This window comes from Protopterus annectens, chromosome 3.part0 (genome assembly GCF_019279795.1).
Source record: "Protopterus annectens isolate FY-2018-M chromosome 3.part0, PAN1.0, whole genome shotgun sequence".
In the NCBI taxonomy this organism is placed as follows: domain Eukaryota; kingdom Metazoa; phylum Chordata; order Ceratodontiformes; family Protopteridae; genus Protopterus; species Protopterus annectens.
This window is the reverse complement of record NC_056731.1, coordinates 450374411-450400724: the sequence shown is the minus strand read 5'-3', so window position 1 is coordinate 450400724 and position 26314 is coordinate 450374411. Positions and strand designations below refer to the sequence as shown.

The 26314-nt window shown below is 41.2% G+C and overlaps 1 protein-coding gene across 1 annotated transcript in view; it reads right to left on the bottom strand.

Moving 5' to 3' along the window:
- CHMP5 (charged multivesicular body protein 5) overlaps positions 1-26314 on the bottom strand; it is a 319359-nt gene that overhangs the window by 194694 nt on the left and 98351 nt on the right. The window contains exon 5 of the mRNA XM_044064874.1: positions 16579-16650. Within this exon, the coding sequence (XP_043920809.1) occupies positions 16579-16650 (72 nt within the window). The remainder of the gene's footprint in view (positions 1-16578; positions 16651-26314) is intronic.

Below are 26314 nucleotides of genomic sequence, written 5' to 3'. Positions count from 1 at the left end.
TTTGTTTTCTGGGATTTATCTTTCTGCCAAGTGAGCCATGCTTTATCCCTCTGTTTTAGAGGAGATTTAGTATCTTTGGAGAGCCATGCTGCACAGTTTGATTTAGTCCTAAATGGTCCTAGTTGGTGCTAATTTGTCATGGATGTTTAGAAAAGTTGAGTTGAAATATTCTGTGTCTTTGTCGAGTGGGAGATGTTTTAGTGGTTGCCAGTCCCAGGAGTTTATTGTGGATAAGAGGGTTTGAGGACAGAAGTTCTTTTTACATCTAATAGTGAGGTATCGAATATGTTTTTCTGGATGAGTTTTTCTTCTTAAAAGAAAGGCAATGAGATGGTCACTTAGGCTGTCTGGGAGACAGCTTGATTGTAGTGAGGGATTGGGCCTGTTGGTGAGTATCCAACAGAGAATGGACTCTCCTTTTCTGTGTTTACCTATCCTTGCGGGTGAATGGATAATTTGTGTGAAGCTGTGTAAGTTGATATGGATAGTTGGGGATCTACTACTATATGCAGCCCAGTTGATCCTGGGGTCTCCCATGATGGTAGTTTCTTGTGGTATGGCTGTGGAAGCCCAGTAGAGAATGTGCTCTAGTGTTGATATGTTATCTCCAGGGGGTATGTAAATCCCAATTAAGTTAAGATGCTTATGTGCGCTGATCTTCAGTTTACCTACTATAATCTCAGCTTTGCTGAAGTCAGGGATGGTAAGATGAATGTGTTCAAGATTCAGATGTTTTTTGTACAGAATAGCTATGCCTCCTTCTTTTTTGTTCTGTCTACCCTATGTATATTAAAGCCAGGAGGCATTAGTTCATCATCTTAATCTCAATTTTAAGCCAGGTTTCTGTAAGTAGGGCTACACTGGGTGAGTTTTGGGCTACAGTAGCATGGAGTTCATGGGATTTGTTTAAGATACTTCTATTTAGGTTTAAGAAAAATAGATCCGATTTGCAATGGGGTAAGTTGAAAATACTTTGTTGTCTTAGATTTGGGTGAGGGTGGGTTGGGATTATAGTAGGGCCAGGGTTAGGGTGTACATCTCTGCTCAGTGTTAGATTTTTTTGCTGTATTAGCTATTGATTTGAGAAATCTTTTTACCAGGTTATTATACTTTAAGGTAATAGATGTGCATTTAGGATGGGACACTATTGTATGGTAATGGTGTTCTATGTTTGAGACATTTGTCAGTGATGGAGAGATAATACAATGGTTAGATGTCGTTTGGAGAGGATAGGTCACGGTGGCCTTAAAAATGGTCAGAGTGACACAAAAATGCCTGCTGACAGGAGATGAGGCTAGCTATGAGGGATAGGAGAAGGCTGGATAATGCAAGATATGTAACATTTTTGGAAGTTTGGGCTATGTAAGTATTGGTAGGGAGAGATAGGGAATTACTGAGATAGGAGCTGTGGGTGGGGTTAGTTAAGTGGGTGGATAAGTGGTTACACAGTAAGGAGATGGGAAACTAGGTTGGTTGATAGCTGTGATTGCTGGAGGTTAATGGGAGGTGTGGCTAATTAATTATACATGTATTTACATTGGGATGGGTGGGAATGGGGATATGGTAGGTAGAGTGGAGTAAGCCCGAGCACAGCAAAGGGCGAACGGAGTGGGTAGGACCAAAACTCAAGGCACGCACCAGACCAAAACCAATCAGCCTCAGAGAAACGACAAGGTTAGTCCATAAGCACTACTCTAATAACACTTGACTAGACTGATGTAAGGGGTAAAATCTGGAGTTTGAGCAGCCAATATGTTTTAAGGTACACCCAAAGAGAGGCTACGGTTAGTCAAATAGTCCAAGGTTGGGCTGAGATGTAAGCAATTATTTTTGGGAGGGAAAACTGAAAATAAAGTTCCCTATTGCTGGCCCATGACACCTAGCTCTCTGATTTACAATTTAAGATACAAAACAAGTGTTTTTCTTTAAGCTTGCAAAAGGGAGATGATATTGACTGTTGCTGGCGCGAGTTCTTCCCTAGTGAGGTTTATGTTCTTGACTTACACAAGCAGTCAACTAACGGTCACCACATTAGAGATACAGGGTTGTCTTGCATAGTGAAGGGAGCTAGGGTTACTAAAATAAAAGTACAGATAGTCAAGTATGAGGAAAGTGTGGAATGGTGGAAGAGCTTTAAACATAGGAAATACAGTTATACGCTGATTCAAAAAATATATAACAGTGGTATATGAATTAAACATGACATAGATACACCTTGGAAACACTGTACTAACAGCTAAAACATGAAACTCTACAACAAAGTAAAAATTACACCTAAAACATGAAACTCTATTACAAAGTAAAAACGAGTACGTTAGCAACATTGCCTAAAATACAAGCAGCATAGAAAACAGCTACGCATTTAGAGCAGCAATGTAGAGAGAAAAAAATAAGTCATTATTATTAGCATAAAATATTAATTCTAACACTATATACATTTGGAAACTATTCTTTTACTATACTCTGAAGATTGCACCTTTTGCATATTGCATCTAATGTCCATTTTACTATCCCAGTTATACAGTAAACTCTCAGTTTACCGGCACCCATGGGGATTGGTAGATGCTGGATAACTGCAGTTTTTGGTTGATTGAGAGTTACTATTAAAAACAGGCCTGACTAATACTGTACTCTACACTATTTGTTTGGTTTGACTTGTTCTCAGGGTGGGGAAAAGAGGGAATTTATTCCTATCCTTCTTTTTAAAACTCCAAAACTCTAAAAACGTAAGCTATGTTTCTGCGGGGGGGACAAAGTGTAACATGTAAAAATTGTAATGTAGTTCTTCAATATTTGTTTGCTGGTTGCTTGAGAGAGCTAGTTGCTTGAGTTCTAGTTAACTGAGAGTTAACAATAATAATAAAATCAGATTAATAGACCATCGTTCAAATGGATGGTTGTGAATTTCTTCAATGAAGGATCAAAATTCATGGGTTTTGCGAAACAAGTAGTGCTATGCACTGGCAAAGTGCTACTCTGCACAAATGGGTCTTTTTTTTTTTATTTCTGAGTTTCACTGAATGGGGATAATATGGTTAGACATGCAGTTAAACTAAATATTATTGCACTTGACTGCAAACTTCACTTAGTTTGAATGCATATTTATTCCTATTCTGTGAACCATAGAAAGCTTAAAAAATCATGCTGAGTAGAGCTATTCATTTCTGAATATAAAAGCTTCTGCTTGACCTTTAAAACTAATTAAAAAAACAAGCCACCTTGGTGAATCATAGCAATAGGCTGTACAACAGAAGGAGGAAATTCATGACAAAAACAGGAGGTGTAGCCCCCCACAGGAGAAAAGTGCTCTCAAACTAAATAAACAACTCAGAGGACAAATAGTCTACCAAAGCCAAATCTGAGGTAAATCTGGCCTCCCGGGCCAGACAACAAGGCATTCTTTAAATATGTCCACAACTTCAAAGGCAATAAACAACTGTGGGCAGAACTCACTGTTAGTGGACTCACCTAAACTGAACCAGAAGATAAAGCAAATCTACTGGCAGACAAATTCTGCTCTAACTTTACCTCTCTCTTTCTCACCCCCCCCCCTCACCCCCCAGCTTTCCCTCGGGAAATACCATCAAATATAACTCCCCTACTATCACTAGGGAACAGGTCCTCAATAATCTCTCTAAGGCCAGGAATACTGTATCAATGGGTTCAGATATTACTGACCTGCCTTCTAACCAGCACGAAGCATGACCTATCAGGCCCTCTGGAATCCATATTTAACTGTATCCCCCAAATAAACTTAGTGTCTCACAATGGAGAAAACAACAGTCATCCTCTGCACAAAGGCAGGCCATCTACAGACCCTGGACACTGCACAAAGGCAGGCCATCTACAGACCCTGGACACTATAGGATCATAAGTCTCACTAGTCTCATATGCAAAGCCATGGAAATGATAGATAATGACATGTAAAACCTCGAGACACTGTACCCAACCCAGTTTGGTTTTATCAAGGACAGGTCTTGCCTACTCAACCTGGTTGACTTCTTTGAGAAGGCCACCAAAAACATGGACAAGGGCAAAATGGTTCATGCTGCCTACGCTGACCTGGCCAAAGCATATGACACTACAGTCCACTCAGGCATTATTGACAAATTCAAGAAGTTAAGGATAAACCCTTACGTTACCCAGTGGATAGCCAGATGACTCACAGACAGGACAAAGGAAGTTAGAACTGGGGAGTTCACCTCTACAAAAAGGCAAGTCACCAGCATAATCCCTCAGGGACTGGTCCTGCGACTGCCTTTTTTTTTTTGGCATCTACTTCTCTGAAGTAAAGGCTATTGTCAAGGGCCTCTGGCTGACCAAATTAGCAGACAACTGCAAATTAGGAGCAGTCATAGAATCTCCCACCAACATTAATGTTCTCAGGAAGGGATGATGCAGGCATCATACCTCTCAACCATACTGAATTCCTCAGTGTTTACCAGTTTTGAGGTCCAAATACTGGGGTGCCACGAGTTTGAGTGGCCCTCAATTCCAGAATTTCCCAGCTTTTTTTTTAAACTTTTTTTCAGGCTTTTTTTTTTGCCGACATCCTCACGTGCAGATGCGAAAGCGGTGACGTCAGTTTTGTGACCAGCCTGCCAGCCTGTCGGAATTCAGCTGAGGGCTGAGAGTCTGTGTTTTGTTTATGTTTAACTTGCGCGTGTCTATTGAGTCACATCTCGCTGCTGTAGCTCTGCACAATCTGAACAGAAAGAAATCAGAGAGAGAGGAACGGGACAGCCTGGGCCAAAACCAACTAATTATAACAAAGTCAGACAGACACTGTGTTTTTTATTTTAAAATAATCCAAGTAGGCAGCAGCTTATATATTTAAAACCTAGAGGCTCAGGAAGCGAGTGTGTAACCCTGTCCCTAAGCAGCAGCAGTCTCGGACTCACTCACTCGTCTCGGACCCCCGGAGCTGTGCGGTGATCATGAAAAAATGCATTTCTTCTACTACTACTTTCTCTGGCTCCTCCACCTCTAGCAGGTAAAAATAAAGATATAAGTAAAAAATTGAGACTATAGACTTGCAAGTTGGCACAATATATATCACTGGCACAATATATATCATAAGCCATGAACTGACAAGGAGGTCTGAATATGATGTACATGGAACACAGATGTTTGGCAGCGAGTATAAAAAAATGACGTGAAACAACTTCAGGCAACCACTCAAATGATGAAAATAAAGATGCCACCACTAGATTTAGCACCTTCATTCCTTTTAATATCCTAACTTCTGATGAGTTCTGAGAGGATATTAAAAAGGAACAAAAGTGCTAAATTTAGTGGTGGCAAGTGGTATCTTCATTTTCATCGTTTGGTTTGAGTGGTTGTCTGAAGGTGTTTCTAGTTATTGGTGTTAGTTTCTTTGGTGGCTGGTGGGGAATTTCAATAAAAAATGACATGACAACATGACAACATTGCAAAAAACCTCTTTTATTACTGTCATTTAATGTGCAGTGTATATGTGAAACATGACCTGGGAATTTTCATAAACACTTTGAATATTTACTCAGACACGTGTAGGTGATACTGAGTTTGTTTCTTGCCATTCCCTAAATTAATGTGACAGTGTGTGTGTTTATACAGCTTTCCTTAGAGGTTGCAAATTTTAGAATTTCCTCTTTTCATGGTATATTACTTCATGTCTTACAGGGGGTAACCACTTTACAGGGAACGGAAATAAAAAAAATAGATGCCTACTTACAGCAAGCAGAAATTACTGAATAAAATTAAAAAAAAACACTACACTCATGTTAAATGAATGGATACTTCAACATAACTGAAAATTCGATGTGCAATACTTCATCTACGGCTTTATTGCTTGGGTGTTCTACAAGCTCTTGAGTCCCAAGCACTAAAACTCCACTACCTCAATGCTAGGAACTCAAGCGTTCTGTAGCCCACGTAGATTGCCGCTTGCACTGAAACTGAAATACGAGTCCAGACAAGCAGCCAGCAGCTTTCCTGAAAACGTTGTTTGAGTTTAAATAAGGTAATGAGGATTAGGGCACTGGTAGTGAAGGGAATTTTAAGGTTTAGGGATCAGGATTTTAGGATTAGAGAGTGGGATGGGATTCTCAGGGTTATGGGGAGTAAAGTAGGGTCTTAGGCTTATGCAGGAGGAGACTTTAGATTTAGAGAACAGGAAGGGAGTTCTACGGTTAGGTACTGAGAAGGGTGTCTTAGGGTTACAGAGTGAAAAGGGGGATCTTAGCGACAGGGAGGATGGGGTTAGGGATGGGTTAGTGAACGGCGAGGTTGTTTTAAGGCTAAGGGGTGAGAAGGGGGATCTTAAAATGAGGGTGTAGTAGAGGTTTTAAGTTTAGGAAGTGGAGAGGGAATTATAGGTTTTGCAGCTAGGACTTTTAGGGTTAGGGAGTTGGAAGGGAGTTTTAGGGTTATAGTTTAGGGTACTGATAAGAAGGTATGGAAGTTTGAGTTAGTGGGATTTGAAGCACTTGACTTTTCAAGCAAATGGCAATGAACATGTATACTGCCAGCATATAGCATGCTTGTATTAGACCCTTTTTTTTTTTTTTTTTAATAAATCAGCATTTAATAACACAGTATTTTATGACAGCTGATAAGGATATAAAACCAGGAAACCACAGCATATGTGCTCTTTTTTATATCAAAACAGGCAAGCATATAACATTCTGATCCTTCTTTGATGTCAAAGGAAAAGTGACAAAGCAGAAACACTGAAATGTGAAAGTGCTGCAAACATTTATTCAGGAAAGCAGCAAGTGCATGTATAACAAACGTGCTATTTAATAACCTGTTCTTTTATATTAACCATAAACACAATGCTTCATTCCTTCAGAGACATTGCAGGCTAATTGAAACAGCATAGAAGCAGAGTCAAAATAAATAAGATGAATCAGATTCAGGGAAGTACTGGGACATTGAAGCTGACATACTGTTTAAGCAAATGAGAAGAGCTTTATTCCTCATATTCAAGTTTACTTATCGGATTGTAATAATGCTGTCAGTAGCACAGATACCAATAATAAGCATCTATTTTGCAATTTAGACTGACATTTAAGCAGTAACTGAAAAGTACAGTTTTGTACCTACCATAAATGTAGATGTTTGAGTGCTCATACAGCTGCAGTCATTACAGATGGGTTATCCTGCCGTCAGGCGGGTCCTCGATCGGCTGAATTCCAAAGTCTAGGTCCGGCGTCGGTTGTCGTCGTTTCTTCCCTGACGTCAGTGCGGCAGGGGTATAAAAGAGGCAGCCGAAGCCATTTTCTTCAGTTTTTCTTGCCCCAGATGTCAGGTGCCCCCAGAAGGAAGGCAAAACATAATATTATGCAAACATGCAATGTTGATAACAAATACACCATAAAAAAATACCCAAATACACCATAAAAAAATACCCCAGAAAGGTTATATGATAAGGTGTTTGTCATAGGGCCTGTCCTAAGTGGGGATGGAAGGAGGGTAACCTGGACTGCAGCTGTATGAGCACTCGAACATCTACATTTATGGTAGGTACAAAACTGTACTATGTTCATCGTGCATACAGCTGCAGTCATTACAGATTGGTAGAATCCCAAAGCTAAGTAAGGGTGGTAGGCACTAAGTGGAACTAGGAGGGGCTAGGATGCCCTGCAAGACTGCTGTGGCAAAGCCCGCTCTAGATTTTTTGAGTATAGTGGAAGGTGGTAGTGCTTGGAGAAAGTGTGCACTGAACTCCAAGTAGCTGCTTCCAAAATGTCCTTGGTAGGGACCCCCCTGAGGAAAGCTGCAGAGGTAGCTGTAGCCCTGGCGGAGTGGGATCTGATTTATACAGGCACAGATTTTCCATGAAATGAATAACAAAAGCGTATGCAGTGGGCTATCCATTTTGAAACGGTATGTTTGGAAATAGCCTTTCCCTGAGTACCTGTAGCATAGGACACAAAGAGCTGCTCAGATTTCCTGAATGACTTTGTCCTGTCCAAGTAATAACGAAGTTGTCGGTGAATGTCCAAGGAATGTAGTAGTCTCTCCCCTTTGTTCTGTGGATTTGGATAAAAGGTAGGTAAATGAATAGTCTGATTCAAAGCTACACTGGATACTACCTTTGGCATGAAGGTAGGGTTGGTTCGTAAGGAAACTCTGTCCTGATGGAAAATGATGAAAGGTTGCACAGCCATGAGGGCCTGTAGCTCCGAAACCCTGCGTGCTGAGGTAATAGCCAGAAGGAAGGCTGTTTTCCACAACAAGTATTGCAGCTCTGTTGAAGAAGCCGGCTCAAAGGGAGGCAGGGTCAGCTTTTCCAATATGAAGTTGAGGTCCCAAGCTGGGACTGGTGGTTTCCGTGGGGGTTTTACATTTTTTGCCCCTCTGAGGAACTGCCTTAATAGAGGATGTGAGAATAAAGGAGGATCTGTATTGTATTGTGCAGAAATGGCTGAAGTGTGGATCTTGATGGAGGAGAAGGAAAGGCCACGGTTTAATGTCTCAGCTAGGTATTGTAGAATTTGAGGTATATTTATTACCCAAGGATTCTGGCCCTTTTCTTGATTCCAGGAACAAAATCGTTTCCATTTGGTGGAGTAGGTTTTTCTAGTAGAGGGTCTTCTGGCCTCCAAGATGACATCTTGCACCTCCTTGGAGAGGAGAGTCTGTTGGGAGATTAAGGTATTCTCCATGCAGCTAGATTCAGGGTTTTGAGCTGGCAGTGAAGGGTTTTGTAGTTGTGCTGGGACAACAGAAGAGGAACTAGAGGTAGGATCCATGGTGGTGAGTGTGTCAGGCTCTTTAGGAGAGGATACCAGTGCTGTCGTGGCCAGTCTGGAGCAATGAGAATCATTTTTGGCCTCTCTGCTCTGGCTTTTAACAGAACTTTGGTCAGTAGAGGAAGACGCGGGAAGGCATAGACTGTCAATGTTGTCCAATTGAAAGAGAGTGCGTCCACTTTCCAGGCCTATGGATGATAGGTCCTTGAACAGAATTTTTCCAACTGGTAATTTCTGTGGGTAGCAAATAGATCTATGTCTGGCTGTCCCCATGCCTGAGTTATCTTTGAGAAGACTTGAGGATGCAACTTCCATTCGTGTGGGTCTGTCATATTTCTGCTCAAGTTGTCTGCCAGTGTGTTTTCCTTCCCTGGCAGGAATTGTGCCTGTAGTTGAATTTGTAATTCCAGTGCTGTGTTCCACAGGGTCATGGCTTGCCTGCACAGGGGGTATGAATGAGTTCCTCCCTGCACAGGGGGTATGAATGAGTTCCTCCCTGTTTGTTTATGTACCACATGACTGTGGTGTTGTCTGTCCTTATCAATAGCTGGCCTGGATGGAGTAGGTCTTTGAAGGTCATAAGAGCATTTTGCACGGCTAGCATCTCCTTTTGGTTGATGTGTAGGTGCTTCTCTTTTTGGGACCATTTTCCCTGAATGCACTGATCTGCCATGTGTGCTCCCCAGGCATAGTCTGAGGCGTCCGTTGTGATGATTTGAGTTGCTTGAGGTAAACAGAAAGGGAGACCTGTGTTTCTTTGGCATGCTTGAGCCCACCACAAAAATTCCTTTTGAAGGCATGGAATGAGTGGTATAATTGTTTCCAAGCTGTGGCTGTGTTGAGACCATAAGTTTTTTAGGTACCATTGTAGTTTCCTCATATGCAGCTTTGCACATGGTATTGGTAGGATGCAAGATGCCATGAATCCCAGAGCCTGCAGGACTTTCCTTGCAGTTAGTCTGGTGAAAGTTGCCATTTTGTTGAAATATTGAGACAGTTGCCCTTGTTTGTCTGGCGTGAGGTAGGCCATCTGGGTGGTTGTATTTAAGCTGGCACCCAGGAAAAGTATCTGTTGAGAAGGTATTAGTTTTGATTTATTTTTGTTCACTGTGTATCCCAGGTAGTTTAACAGTTTTATTACAAACGCCAGATGCTGCAACAGAATGTCCTTGCTGTCCGCTTGGATCAGGTAGTCGTCCAGATATGGGTAGATTTGTATTCCTTGTTGTCTGCAGAAGGCAATTACTTATGCTGGGCATTTCGTAAACACTCTGGGTGCAGTAGATAAGCCAAAGGGCAATGCAGAGAATTGGCAATGGGTTGAACCTGCAAGAAATCTGAGGTATCTTCTGCAATCTTGTCTGATAGGGACATGCAGGTATGCCTCCTTGAGGTCCAACGTTACCAGCCAAGACTCCTTGCCCAGCATGGGAAGAAGCTGCTGTAATGTGAGCATCTTGAATTTTGGCACCTGTAGATATGTGTTTAGGATGGATAGGTCTAAGATGGGTCTCCAATCTTTGCCCTTCCTTGGTACCAGAAATAGTCTGGAATAAAAAACTTGACCTTGTTCTTTTGCAGGCACCTCCTGAATTGCTTTCATATCCATGAGAGCGGAAATTTGTCTTTGTGCCTCTGCCCATTGATTTTGTGGAAGGTTTGGCAAGCCTCTCATTTTTGGAAGGGTGTGAAATTGGAACCTGTAGCTTCTGTCTATAATGTCCAAAATCCATTTGTCTTTTGTAACAATGTGCCAGTTTTTTGAAAATAATGCCAGTTTTCCGCCCAAAGGTGCTGCCATTATAGCTTTGTTTGGCAGGCATAGGGGGAAGTCATTGTGTCCGTTTTCTAAATGACTGTGATCTATCTTCTCCACCTCTTGGGGTTGGTGCTTGCCACTGTCTAGCTCTGTAAGATCCTTGAGGTGGTCCTCTACCCCTTGGGCGTCTGTATCTGCCCCTTTGAGGTCTGTCCGTGGCTGGAAAAGACCAATTTTTTGAAGGCCAGTTTCTGCTGAAGCGTGGAGGTTGCACCTGCAAGAAATCTTTCACTGTTTGCATAGATTTCACTTTTTCCTCCATTTTCTTTAGTACCTCCTCAGCTTTAACACCAAACAATACATCTTTTTGAAGTGGTGCATCTAATAACTTTGCTTTGACATGATCTGGTAAGGTTTGCTCTTTGAGCCAAGCATGTCTACGTATGACAGACCCCGTGACAGCAGCTCTACATGAGGCCTCTAAAGCATCAAAACCACACTGCAAGGTATGTTTACCCACTTGCTCTGCTCCATGCAACAAATCCTGCAACTCTTTCAAATCTGGTTGTTCTGTTTGTGTCATTTTGCTTTTCAGCTGAGATAACAAAAACTGTTGGTACTTTAACATATGAAATTGACAGTTTAATACCCTCATGGTTAAAGTGGCAGCTGTATACACCTTTTCCCCCCACCTTTCTAATGCTCTGGAATCTCTCTCTGAAGGTAAAGGGTTTTTAGCAGTAGAGGCCTTAATCCCCTTGGGACCCTGTGAAATTGTTTCTGGGTCAGCAGTATGGCTTTTATAAAGGAACTGGTGAGAATCAGGAACCCGGTAATACCAGTCTGGTTTAACAGGGGCTGGAGGTAAAGAATCTGGATTAAGACTGGCTTCTGCGTACACATCATCCAGAATATCTAAAACAGGAGGGATAGCCAGGGGCCTATGCTGAGGGAGCAGTAAAAATTCCCTGAGCCTTTTCTTGGAATCTGAGTAATCTTGGCCTTCCCAGTGGAAGTGCTCCCTCAATGTATGCAGGGTTTCCCCAAAAGAGTAGTCCTCAGGGGGGGAGAACGAGGGAATAGACTCCTCAGCATCAGAGTCTTCAAAAGGGGAATAGGCATAATCCTGGTCCTCAGAATGGTCTGAGGTAATAGAAGCCTGGTCTGTGGAAGGGTAGTCTTCCTCCAGTCTGGGTCTTTTGTCAGAGGGGGGGGGGTTGAGAACCCCTGATGAGAGTTATCAAATCCTCAGCCATTTTAAGCATCTGTTTTTTAGGCATGGGGCCTTGAGAGGAGGTCTGAGGACCCTGTGTTTTAGTTTTCATGGCAGCTTTAGATTTAGTGAGGGATTTAAAAGAGAAGGTGGTAGGCCTGAAGACGCCTTCAGAAATGGTAGGCCTCACTAAATTTTCAGTTTCTCCGCCAAGACTGGTGTCGGTATCTGCAGTGGGAATGGAGACCAAGGAGCCTGCAACCTCGGGTACTGAAGTCATCGGTAAAATATAGTTTCATCGGTAGTCAGGGGCTGCGTAGGTGCCTCGCTGAGAACCGGAGAACCAGTAGTCGGCCTAAGCGTGGTCTCAGTACTCGGTGCAGACCTCGGATGTCGGTCCTTGTCTTTGCGTCTTTTGCTTAAAACTGGCGTCTGTGTATCCGACGACATGATATAATTAAATTTTTTGCCAAAATAATGAAGGGCGAACTCCGCCCGGCGCTTAATAGTGCGCTTGTTGAACCTAGCACAAAAACGGCAGGCCGAGACGTCATGGTCTGGCCCTAAGCAAGGTATACAGAAAGAGTGAAAATCCTTATGCGGTATTTGCTTCCCACAAGAAATGCAATTATTAACTTTGTCTGACATCGGTCTGAGGCAAGAAAAGTTTCCCCAGCGGGGTACTTAGCTTTAAAGAAGACTTCGGCTGAAATACTTTCGTAAATCTCAGGAGCTGGCCGACCGGCACTTGCGAATAGCTTCTGCTTCGGGCACCGAGCGGCAAGAAAGACTGAAGAAAATGGAGTCGGGTGCCTCTTTTATACCCCTGCCGCACTGATGTCAGGGAAGAAGCGACGACAACCGATGCCGGACCTAGACTTTGGAATTCGGCCGACCGAGGACCCGCCTGACGGCGGGATAACCCATCTGTAATAACTGCAGCTGTATGCACGATAAACATCATTAATTTTTGGGTAGAAGTATTCAATCAATGTGCTGAACATAAAAGGTTTGGTATATAATAAGGCTATAAATAACAAGATAGTGTAACAATTAAAACGCTTGGTTCACTATATCTCCTAGTCTTCTTGTCTTCTCCCTTTTTTGTGTAAACTAGACAAATAAAGTACTTTTACTCTGCAAATATAGTATTGAGGTAATTTGTCAAACATCTGTTCTTAGAAGTGAAATTCAGCAGCTAAAACCCCAAATTATTTCTTTTAACTACCTCTTTAAAATGGGAGCATTGATAACTGCCCACATGCATAAGTGCTGTTTAGTGACACTGCCTGTGTACATTGAGATTACAGTGTTTATGATGTCAAGTACACCTAAGTTATGGTCACTGCCTTTCAGTCTAGCTTTACACTCTTCTTTACTTTAAGAATGCATATATTTACTTGTGGGAATAAGAACTGGGCCAGGTATAGTGTAAACTTCAGCAAAGCTTAGTGTACCTGGCTCATTAACATTGCTTTGTTTAAACTCTGTAGTAAGGAAACTACAAACTGTGAATGCTGGACAGATGAACTGATATTTGGTACACTGACCCTATTTCTCTATATATGCAGATTGTTTCATTAGTGACATGGCATGTAGGTGTATTGTACAGGGCGCATGGCAACACCCAATGAAGGGTAACTATAGGATCATATTCTGCAGTTACATGCAATTTAATTGCTCCAGTTTTCAGACTTATGGACAAGTAAATTTCTTTAAAATAAATATTGCAGGACTGGTGGAGAGATGTAAGTGGTAGCCAAGAAATGCAGGAACTTGGAAAAGAATATATATGAAAAATAATAAATACATAATTTCATTTAAAAGAGTTACTGAATCTAGACATATGTATTTGTATAAAAATAGTATAACTAAAATGATGTACTGATTTATTTGTATAGAAGCATTTCACTTAATATTCCACCTTTTAAAAGTGTTATTAGAAGATGATTTAATAAACTTAATTTCAAATGCTTGAAAAAAAAAAAGTATTGGAAGTATTTCTGTTACTTCTATTACTATTGGTGGTACATTTGCTGGAATTCAGTAAACAGAATTTTACATTCTTCAGAGCTCTGCTTTTATGATAATAAAAAAAAAAAATTGATCTTAGCATGACCAGTTTTGTCTACCAGAATACATAGACACAGGTCTGCTGGTTTAACAGTGCCATTACTGTTCGATATGCTGATAGCTTACATTTGGATGAGGCTTGGGTTGTTGGCGGGCTTACTATGGCAGATGACAAGTTTCACTATGCCAGTGTTATACTCTGAGGAATGGGAGTGCTTGCACCCTGCTGCTGTGCTACCACTGTTGTACTCGCATGTGTTTTTGAATTGAACTGACAACATCTTTGTCAAAGGGGTGAACGTGTCATAAAGGCATAGGCCAGTGGCTCAATATACATAGATTAAATTGCATTCCTGTGCAGCAGAGGAAATTAGGAAAACAAAACTTGAAATAAAGGGTATTGTGTAGCGTGCAGCAGAGGAAATTAGGAAAACAAAACTTGAAATAAAGGGTATTGTGTAGGCAATAGTCTGTTGCTTTCAGCAATGTTTTTCAGGTGAGTTTTCACATCTGTGATCTGAGGTACTAGTAGTTGGTCGACCTAAATCTCAAAAGCAAGGCCTTGTACTACATGCAGAAAGAACGCCAACCTTTGTGACTTGACAAGAGGTAAAACATTTATACCACTCAGTGTAGTACTTGTTAGAAATAATTTGTTTTACTGTTTTGTGTGTGCAGTAGTAAGTAGACAAATACAAGTAAATTTTATTTTTATTTAAGAGAATTTTATTTTAGTTTTATACAAGTTTAACTTTTTTTATGTTAATAATATAAAACAGTTTTGTTCTGGTTTAAATTTTATGTTATTTAATGAAGAAGGGTGAAGTGCAGTCGCACCTGCTTCCACCCAGTTAATGTTATTTTTATACATGAATATTGTATTTCAGTTTTGCACAAGTTCAAATATTAATATAAATAAAACATTCTTGTTCTTCCTCTTATTTTGTAATTCACAATCATATTTTGGTTGTCTGTTCTTCAGTTTGCATTTAAAAAGTTGGTATTTCACAATTCCATTGGAGTGGGTGGGACTATGTAATTATGTATGCAACTTTTATGTTAATCAGCATATAGATTGTACCTATTTTTCATGGGCCTTGTCCAGACTTTTGATGTTTCCAGGTTGAGAGGTAATGACAGGCATATAACCTTGTGTCAAAGCCATGGACTAAAAACTAAATGCCAAATAATGCATAATAATATCCTGTGAGAAGTCATCCACCCTTGGTAGTTATCATATAGAAAACACACCCCTCACAGTCGACCAGTAGTCAGGAACTTGGGGAAACACATAGGCAGTAATCTTGCCTTTGGCCATCTCATGTCTACAGTGGTGAGGAAATGTTACGTAACGTATAAAAAAGGTATGGCATGCATCTCGGTCTAAGGAGGTCACTGTTCCTCTGTATTCGGCATTTATCAGACCTATCATTGAGTACAATGCCCCTGCCGGTATGTACCTAACCTGTCACATCCAATGACTGGAACATCCACACAGGTTCCTCACTAAAAGAATACACAGCATAAGTAACATGTCTTATGCAGACTGCTTTAAAACCCTGTCCCTGTACTCTGCTTCTTCCATACTGTTGAGAGGAGATCAATGCCTAGCATACAAGGCATTGTTGGACCCCACCCTGATGGACCTACTGCATATTCACAAAACAAAAAGAAGCAGAACTAATATTCTACAAATTTAAACCCTGCCTGTGACATAAACAGGACCTGCTGGAGGGGCAGGTATGTATTCCAGAGACTACCTCTGCTGTGGAAGAGGAGCCCCATCCATGTGATGCACATTTCCTCCATAATCCAATTCAACTGTAACTTGGACAATTTGATAGAGAACAAGAAATTCATCCTTGAGTTTTCATACATGTCTCTACTGGACACATACATCCTATAAACATTTTACCTCCCAGGCCCCTGCTTGTACAGGTTTCATCTCCCAAGCCCTTGCTTATACTTATCAAGTGTGCCAGAACTTGTCAAATACTTGGGATGTATGGCTAGGTTTAAAAATGACACAGTGGCCATTAGCCCAATACACACCTATGAACCTATTTGATAAGTGCTAGCAGTTTTCATATCTCTCAACCTCCTAGTGCAAGAAATCTGGACAAAGCCTGACAAAATGGGGGGACAAAGGCCCAAAAATAGGGACAGGTTTTAAATACTACTCTTATAAACTTAGAAAATTACTAGAGTTTATTTTAGCATACATTTTCTGAAGGATTTTAAGTCAGAAACTCAAATGTATGTAATTATTTAGTGATTTTAAACCTCATAGCATCCCGGTGATTTGCTAGAAAACCACAACTTTTATGAGGAACAGGCCAAAAATATGATCCAAAAATCTGGACATTGTGAAAATCTGTACAGTTGAGAGATACGAGTTTCATCTGTTTGAAAACAGTACAATTATAAATAAAAACTACAGTGTTACATCCAACACTGACACTGCATCAATATGTATAAAAAAGACTAAGCTCAGAAATTCATTTGTGTACAGAAGTAATTTCCTAGAGAGGAAAAAAAAGTATATTCTGATATCTCTACCTACATTTCACTTCTCTGAGTTCTCACATATAAATATATTTTTAACGAAATGTATGCCATAACGTAATAATAAGATAAAATGCATATATCACTCAAACTTGAAAGCAAGCATTTGTGCACCAGCAAAAACTATGCAATTCAGTAATGAGCACATAGTAATAAAAAGATGTTTAAGTAACAATACAGAAAATGCAACTGTTGTAGTAAAAAATGGTTTTTCAAACTGCACTTACCTCAATTTGATCAATTTTGACTTCCTTGTAAGCTTTCTTCATTTCCTTGACACCAGTTTTCATAGCATCTACCTGTGGGTAATTATTTTCAAAACTTAGTGTACTCAAAAATGTTTAATCAGTCAATAAAACACATTTTAACCTACTGAATAATTTACTCCCCCGCCAATAATGTTTAAGGATACATTTTACCACTGCACTCTGTGTGTGCATATTTGTTTTTTTTGTGTGTGTGTGTGTGTGTGTGTGTGTGTGTGTGTGTGTGTGTGTGTGTGTGTGTGTGTGTGTGCGCGCGCGCACATTTTAAGTGCTGCATGAAATTATCCCATTAAAACACAGCAAAACTCAGGTCAATTTTAACAACAGAAAAATACATGGTGAACGGATAGGGAGTTCCAGGCTCATGCAGTCTGACAAATTCTGTAGATTTCAGATTTTGCTTAACCAGTAACCAACACTCCTCTTGCTCAACTCTCCCCAAGAGCTATATAGATGTCTGACTTGTCAGAACTACGGGTGGAAAAAAAAAAATGCACTCCACAGTAACTGGGAGTAGCAAAAAACAAAACTCTGCGATAAATTCCCTTGCCCATTGTCACAATACCATCATTCTTCTATTACTGTTCTTCCACAGATTTAAGATGCTGTCTCCCAAGATTGTTGGTTTCTTCAGTGCATTTCAACACAAGTTTTGAAGATAGGAGGCTTCCTTGTTTTCCCAGTATAATGCATATTATCCGTCCCACAAAGTTAAATACATCTACATGCACACGTTATGTATTGTGCACTAAGTACATGCACACACACATACATACATACATATACATATATATATATATATATATATATATATATATATGTACACACACATGCACGCACATGTGTGTGTGTGTGTGTGTGTGTGTGTGTGTGTGTGTGTGTGTGTGAGAGTGTGTCCCACCTACGTACGCATATGTGTGGGGGGGTATGTATGCGCCCTCATTTCCTTTTTCCTATTTTCTGCATGGAGTTGAGTTATACTCCACAACCTTCCTTCTGTAGAGTGTGGAACACCAACTCTCACAATATGGAACAAATGGGCTAAATGTGAAACCTACTAAACAGTTGCTAAATACTTCAACTAGGATGCTCATAGGATGGCTAAAATGTGCTACTTTTTGTTTACAAAAATTTGTTTTAATGAGTTGATTTGACATAAAAGTCTGTTTACCATGGATATCAGTTAAAATATTCTTAACATAAAGTGTGACAAACCCTTTCCATGTAAACTCTGATCAAGTTTTTAAGACCCAAACTGAGGGATGCTCTCTGTAATGAGGCACACTTGAGACATACGAATTGAGATGTCAGGACAACTGTCACCACCTTTTTTGATTGAATGCCACTTTCCTATCTTCTTTGAGAGTCATGTCAGACTGTCTCAGGTCTTCTCTCACACAATCCATCCAACTCCTTGCTGGATTTCATTGTTTCTTCTCACCTACTTCCTGTCTCTCCTATATCATCTTCATCAAACAGTCTTCTGCTTTCCTGCAAATGTACTAGAATCACAGTAATCTGTTCTTTCTGACCTTCTTAACGACTGGAGCTATTTTGGCTTCTTCTCTAATGTGATCTTTCCTATATCTGTCCCACAGTGTGCATCCTACCACCTGTTTTAGACGGGTCTATATCACGTAGTCGAACATTTACAATTCCGAACGACACACGGTCGAGACCATATGTTCGAATTTGTAAATGTTCGAGTGTGCGAATGGAAATCTCCAAGTGGAGGTTTCCATTCACTTCAATGTGGTGCGATCTCGGAGTTAGTATATTTAAGTAGTGGGGGGTGTCCCCCCTGCATAAAACAAGTTTCACATTTTTCTGTTGTGTTTTTATTTTTTTTTACAGGTAGTCGATGTTCCGTAACTTCAGACATATGTGTTCGAACATACGTCAGTCGAAGTTACGGCACTTCAACTATGTGACATAGACCCGTTTTAGACACTTAACCTCTATCACCACTAGCTTCCTCAAATGCTCTGTCGTCACTGCTTAAGTCTCTGCACTATACAGAAGTTATGGTTACAGGACTGTTTTGTACACTTAACCTTTCAGCTTCTTTGGCTTTCTTCTATTGTACACTACCCCTGTCATTCCATGCCAGTTGGTTGCAACCCTCTGATTCAGGTTTATATTAAAATCGGCGAACGCTGATTTATCGACCATTTAAAAGTGAAAGCTTGAAATTCCGAAGACACGGAACAGCATTTTTTTTCCCCAGGGGAAAAAAAATCTCTGTTCCACAAAAAAAAAACTTCAAAACGCTAAGTAAAGTGGGGGCTTCACCCCCCCTCCCACATCCCCTACTTAAATATACTAACTCAGAGATCACACCACAGTGGAGGCAATGGCAAAGTCCCGAATACGGCCCAGCATTTTTTTTTTCCCTGGGGAAAAAATTGCTGTTCCATGTCTTTGGGATTTCAAGCTTTCACTTTTAAAAGGTCGATAAATCAGTGTTCGCTATTTTAAGCGTCCGCTGATTTAATATAGACCCTCTGATTCTAGCTTTGACCTCCTTATTCACACTTCGTTGTTCTCAACCACCCTTCCCACATAGTTAAAGCAGTTAACCTGTTCCACTATGTTCCCTTCTAACTCAAGTTTCATCATCTCCTGATTTATGTGCATTCAGTTTTGCATCCCATTTTCCTATCATCTGCTTAACTTCTTGCTTTGAGTCTGCTTACAATTGCATGGCATCTGCATACAACAGCTTTGTATTTGTCCATCACTAGCATGAACAGCTGTGGGCTCAAGAGCCGACTGTTGATAAATCCCCATTCCCACCAAGACTTTTTCTATGAGTCTGAACACTGTTCGTACTTGTGCCATTTGGGTCCCTGTACATAGCCAGCATTAATTCTATCAATGTTTCTGCGACTTCAAACTATCACAGTACAGTCCAGATAGCTTTCTTGAGACCTTGACATATGTTTTCTCCAAGTCTAGATAAGACCAGTTGGATGCTTTCCTCATTTCTAGCTTCTCCACTATCTACCAGATTGTAAACATTCTGATCTGTATCAAAATTTTCCTGCAGTGCGACAGGGGGTTGATGCCTCTATGCTGACCACAGGCATGAATGTCCCCCTTTATTGGACACTGGCACTAGAATGCTTATTCTCCAGTGTTCTGGGATACATCTTTCTCTCCATACTGCTATGTGCTACAAGAACCTTGAAAAAACATTTCTCCTCTAACTCACCCCACATCCTGTTCACACACACACACACACACACACACACACACACACACACACACACACACACACACACACACACACACAATGTACATATACAGTGGATATAAAAGTGTACACACCACTGTTAAAATGCCAGGTTTTTGGGATTTAAAAAAATGAGACCACAATAAATAATTTCAAAACTTTTTTCACCTTTAATGTGCCCTATAACCTGTACAATTCAATTGAAAAACAAACAAATCTGTTAGGGGAAAATATTAAAAATAAAAAATGTACAATAAACTGGTTGCATAAGTGTGCAGACCCTTAAACTAATACTTTGTTGAAGCACCTTTTGGATTTAAACTACAGCACTCAGACTTCTTGGGTAGGAGTCTATCAGCATGGCACATCTTGACTTGGCAATATTTGGATCATAGGTGGTTACTAGGCTATTGGCCCTGAGGCTCTTATAAGCCTAGCCAAGAGTTTACCCCATGTTTAGACAAATCAGCATCCAATGCCCCTGTCCAGCAGGCACATGGGTAGAATCCTAGGGGTACATTTTCTGTTTTCCATCCAGTTATCTAGTTTATGCTTAAAAAGGGGTACATTTTCTGTTTTCCATCCAGTTATCTAGTTTATGCTTAAAAAGGGGTAAAGAGGTACTCTGCTTGATGTGGAGAGGGAGTCTATTCCATAGATGAGGGATTCTCTGGGACACAAATATGTCCCACCAACAAGTCCTGTTGATGTCACAGACCAGGTTGAGGCCATGTGTGCAGGTTACTCGAGTGCAGCTTGACTTGCGGATATGCAGCAGTCCTATCAAGGTGGGGTCCATGATGGCCTTGTATGCCAGACAGAGGACACCTCAGAGGAGTCTGTATGAAACCTTGTTTGGTACAGCCTGTGTATGGTAAATGTTTGAGGCCCTGGATTCTCCTGGTGAGGAACCTCTGTGGTCTCTCCAGCTGTTGCATGTGCTTTGCGAGGTACAAAGGTGTGTTGTACTCATTAATGTGCCTTATAACAGAGGAATACAAGGATGTTATTACCTTCTTGTTCCTGGATGAGATACCCTTACTTATGAGGTGAGCCATGTAGAAGACTCTCCGTACCATGGAAGCAACATGGTGGTCAAAAGTCAGGTTGCTATCAACATGGGTGTCCAAATCCCTCACAACTGAGTGCTTAGGACTTTGTTATTAATGTGAATTTGTGGGGATGTTACTCTCCCCCAAGGGGACGATAATGCAGTTTTTGGTATTCAGATTGAGGCCATGTTTCTGGCACCAGTCATTTGTCTCAGTGAGACCCTCTTGGAATATGTCCATATCACTAGGGGAATTGATGACAGCATCCAGCTTGCAGTCATCTGCAAACGTGGTCAGCCATAGTCCACTGGATTTGGCCTGCACATCAGAAAAGTATATCCCAAATAACAGAAGCCCCAAGATTGAACCCTGGGGTACGCCGCTTGTTACAGGTCTACTGCTTGAGGTGGCTTCCCCTATTTTGACTATGTGGGTTCTATCAGTGAGCCAGTTTGCTGCCCATCTGATAACATATAGACTGATGCCTAGTTGAGAGAGTTTATCTATTATGCCAGAATGGGGAAAAGTGACAAAGGCTTTGGCAAGGTCAAGGTAGGTGATGTACAGTCTTCCCCTCGTCCATGGCTTTGGTGACTCTCTCAAAGAAGTCAACCAAATTTAGCAGACGTGACATCCCCTTGACAAAGCCAAACTGTGTGGGATTAAGTGTTTGGAGGTTGACAATGTCCTTGTTAATGAGGTCCATGATAATCCATTCCATGGTCTTGCAGATCAGGCTAGTTAGGCTGATGGGTCTATAATTTTTGGGCTCGGTGGACGATCCACCTTTGTGTAAAGCTATGACATTGGCTGTCCTCCACTCAGCTGGGATGAAGTCAGTACTCAGACTTTGGTTGAATAGGGTGCCTAATGGTTTTGCAAGTTCCTGCCTGAGTTCATGTAGGATGCAGCCTGGGGTGCTATCGGGTCCCATGGAAGCTGCATTTTTTTGCCTTTTTGAGAGAACAGTGATAACCTGTTCCCTAGACATAAGGGGAAGGGGGCCAGGTACTGGGGATCTCCTGATTTACGGATGGGGGACAGAGTGGTAAAGTTTCCACTGAATCTGTCAGCCAGCAAGTTTGCTGTATCTATAGCATTTGTACGTGTGGTGCCCTTGACCACCAGTTCTGAACAGATCTGGGTGCTTCCTTTGAGGTTGCAGACATATGTGAAGAAGGCCTTATGACTGTCTCTAGTAGATGTGGCCAATATGGACTTGATGTTTGCTTTGGAGAATTTCACTAGTGCTCTTATTTGCTTGTTCAGGCTAAGGAGACATTGCTTCCAATTGGGCACCTGCTCCTTGTTCTTGGACAGCAATTTTTACCTTTTGTTATAGAGTTTATTTATTGCAGATGTCCACCAGACAGGTTTACTCTTCCTTGTGGAGGATGATTTAGTCCTGTTGGGTATTCCTGATTCCATGCATCTATATAAATGCTCGTATACTGCTTTGGTGTAGTTTTGGATATTGCTGCCAGTTCCTACAGAGGGGGAGGGGGCTGGAAAGCTGTTTATACCATCCCTCAGGAGGCTGTAATCAGCTTTGGAGACGTTTTTATGTCTGATCCTAGCTAGAGGGGGTTGGGGGAAGATGGTGACTTCGAAAGTGACCGCTTCTTGGTCAGATCTTACCATGGACAATGATACTATAGGGATGCTACAGTGGTTACTCATGTTGGTTAATACTAAGTTCAAGATATTATCACCCCTTGTGGGGGTTCAACTAGCTGTTCCAAGGCATTTGCACTGACAAAAATCAAGGAATCTCTGGGCATTTGTGTTTTGGCATGAGTAGTTCTTCCAGTCTAAGTTTGTGAAGTTAAAAAGTCACCCAGGATCAGGGTAAAGGATTGAATCTTGATATATTTGAACAGGTCCAAATAAGTGGATTGAGCATCTTGAGTCAGATTTTGGGGCCGGCAGCTAGCAATGATTTGAATAGGAGTCTTGCCAATGGTTAAGTGCATCTGGAGTGTCTCCTGTGTGTCATAATGTTTGACCAGCCTGGAGGTGTGTATGTCTTTAATGTATATGGAAACTCCAACTCATTTGGGCTTTACTGCCCACAGTTTGGGGTCTGAATGTATGACAGGATGAGTAACCAGGTAAGGCTGGGGTGCTCTCCACAGCTTTGAATCAGGTTTCTGTGACTGTACAGATGTCAGCATTTTCCAGGGTTAGGAATGTTTGCAATGAGTGCAGTTAAATGTTGGGTCTCTTGTACAAAGCCCCCTTCAGGTCACCCCACAGATTTTCTATTGGATTCAGGTGTGGGGTCTGGCTGGGCCATTCCAAAACTTTAATTTTCTTCTGGTGAAGCTACTCTTTTGTTGATCTGGATGTATGCTTGGGGGTCACGGTCATGTTGAAAGGTGTAACTCCTCTTCCTCTTCAGTTTTCTAGCAGATTCCTGAAAGGTTTGGGCCAAAAGTGACTAGTATTTAGAACTGTTCATAATTCCCTCCACCTTGACCAAAGCCCCAGTTCCAGCTGAAGAAAAGCAACCCCAAAGCATGATGCTGCCACCACCATGCTTCACCGTGGGGATGGTGTTCTTTTGGTGATGCAAAGTGTTTTTTTCTTTTTTGCGCCAAACATACCTTTTGGAATTGTGGCCAAAAAGTTCAACCTTAACAGACCATAACACATTTCTCACATGCTTTTGGGCGACTTTATGTATTGTTTTGCAAATTTTAGCCGGGCCTGGATTTTTTCTGTGCAAGAAAAGGCTTCTGTCTTGCATCTCTACCCCATAGTCCAGACATATGGAGAATACAAGAGACTGTCACATGTAGTACACAACCAGTACTTGCCAGAACCATCTACAGCTCCTTTAGTGTTGCTGTAGTTCTCTTGGCAGCCTCCCTGACCAGTTTTCTGTAGGTCTCTTGGCAGCCTCCCTGACCAGTTTTCATTTTGTCTTTTCATCAATTTTGGAAGGATGTCCAGTTCTTTGCAATGTCACTATTGTCCTATATTATCTCCACTTTTTGATGACTGTCTTCACTGTGTTCCACGGTATATCCAATGCTGTGGAAATTGTTTTTGTACCCTTCTCCTTACCAATACCTTTCAACAATGAGATTCCTTTGATGCTTTGTAAGTTCTCTGCGAACCATGGCTTTTGCTTTAGCAGGCAATTGAGTAAATGTCAAGAAAATCCTACTAGAATAGTTGAACTTTATTTGGAGTTAATCAGAGTCTCTTTAATTGACGGCAGGTGTGTATCCAAGAAGACTGAATGTTGTAATTAAATCAAAAGGTGCTTCAACAAACTATTAGTTTAAGGGTGTGCACACTTATGCAACCAGCTTATTGAATGTTTTTTTTTTATTTTTGATATCTTTTCCCTTAACAGATTAGTTTGTTTTTCAATTGAATTGTACAAGTTATAGTTCACATTAAAGATGGAAAAAGATTTGAAATGATTTATTGTGGTCTCATTTTATATCACAAAAACCTGGCATTTTAACAAGGGTGTGTACATTTTTTATATCCACTGTAGATGTAATAGTCATCAGTGAACAGTGTTTTTGACAATTTTTCTGCCCACTTTTTATGCAAGATGACAGTACATTGGATTCTAGGGATTTGTACTTTACCCACTGTACTGCAATCTTGGCATATATAATTAGCAGGGACTGTGGGGGTGCAGGGGGCCTTCCTCCCCTGCAAAAATACTAAATTTAACTTTTTTTTCCCCTTTTGGATATTTGAACTATTTAATCTTTTCAGAACAATGTTTTTTTTCATCACTCTCAGCCGAGACATGTACAATGGGTACTAACTATGTGTATGCTTAAAACAAAAGCACATTACACAGTAACCATTCTTAAATGAATACTCTTTTCTTCTTGTCTTAAAATGAATCACAGAATTTCTACCATGCAGATATGTACATCAAAGTAAAGATGTGTATTTTAGTCACCCAATAATCACGGTTTGAAAAAAAAAAAAATGACAGTTACACTGCAGGTAGTCTTCTTCTTCTTTCGGCTTTTCCCGGTTAGGAGTCACCACAGCAGATCATTTGTCCGCTCATGATTGGCAGTAGAGTTTTTACGGTGTTGAGTTGCCAGCCCGGCGCCCAACCTTCCACAGAAGGCACACACACTCACACCTAGGGCCAATTTAGAGTGTCCAATCCACCTACTGCATGTCTTTGTGATGTGGCAGGAAACCGGAGGAAACCCACCCGACCACAGGGAGGGCATGCAGACTCCGCACAGAAGGCACCCCAGCAGAGAATCAAACCGGGGAACCTCTTGCCATGAGGCGGCAACACTAACCACTGCACCACACTGCAGGAAGTAATGAATAAAATTTAAAAATCCAAATAAAATTACCCAAAAAAGCATCAAAGTTAAAAAGTTGAAAAATTACAGTATCAAAGTGTAAATCAGCTAATTTATACCAGCGCATTTACAGACCACATCCATGTATAAGAGAGAAATAAGCGCACATGCACAAGCGCACACAAAAAGGAGGATTCCTGATATCTCAGGTCTTCATATTAAAGCAAGTACGTCATCTTCTGGCATAAAGGGTGGGCTAGTGAACAGAACCTTATTCTTATAAAACGTGCTGTGTTTTGAAGAGGCCTGTAACTCAAACTATTTTAGCCAAAGAAGCTGTCATTCTGAAAGAAAGTAAAGGTTAGTTTAAAAGAAGGTGCTTTCAGCTTCTGCTGAAGAACAAAATTCATATCCCAAGAATGAACCAAAGCCTTTCTTTATATTTACGATACAACATTCCATCCATCGCCACTCCCCCCCCCCATTTCTGTACATGGGGTCAGGGTGTCGCTTCAACAGTGACAATCATCTAGAGCCGAAGTTCACACCACTGGTGGTGTGTTTTTTTTTCTGCCACTTTTTGTACACCCACTGCCGGCAGACCATCAGTCCTCCCTTGGCCATTTGGCTCATTTGTCCTCACCAGGTAAGGGTCAACCAGAAAAAGCCATCATTTAAACAGCCAATGGCACACTTCACATTTTTTTCTTACTTTCTCCACAGCCTTAACTAACTTTGCACATCTAGATAGGTATTGGGGTGGGGTGTGCAATAGACCATTCACAAACAGTCACTTCCACAAGGGAGCACTCCCTCCAAGCAGCATTGCCCCTCCCCTCAGAACTAAAGTATTGGTCTGTCCTGCTCCCCACTAGGGTGACAGCACTCCACAGTGTGTCCCAAGTCATGCAAACTACTCCTACCACCCAGATGTCAGCAGGCCATGCGGCTTCTCTCTTCTCCTCTGCCTGCATGCCTTTTCCAGTGCCAGTACTGCTAGAATATTCCAGTCTCCAGGGCTGTACTAAGGGCTTCATCCCTCTTCATGACACAGCCAGGCAATTTAAGAATTTGACAGTATAGAGAGAAGCAAGTGAAGGTCTCCCAAG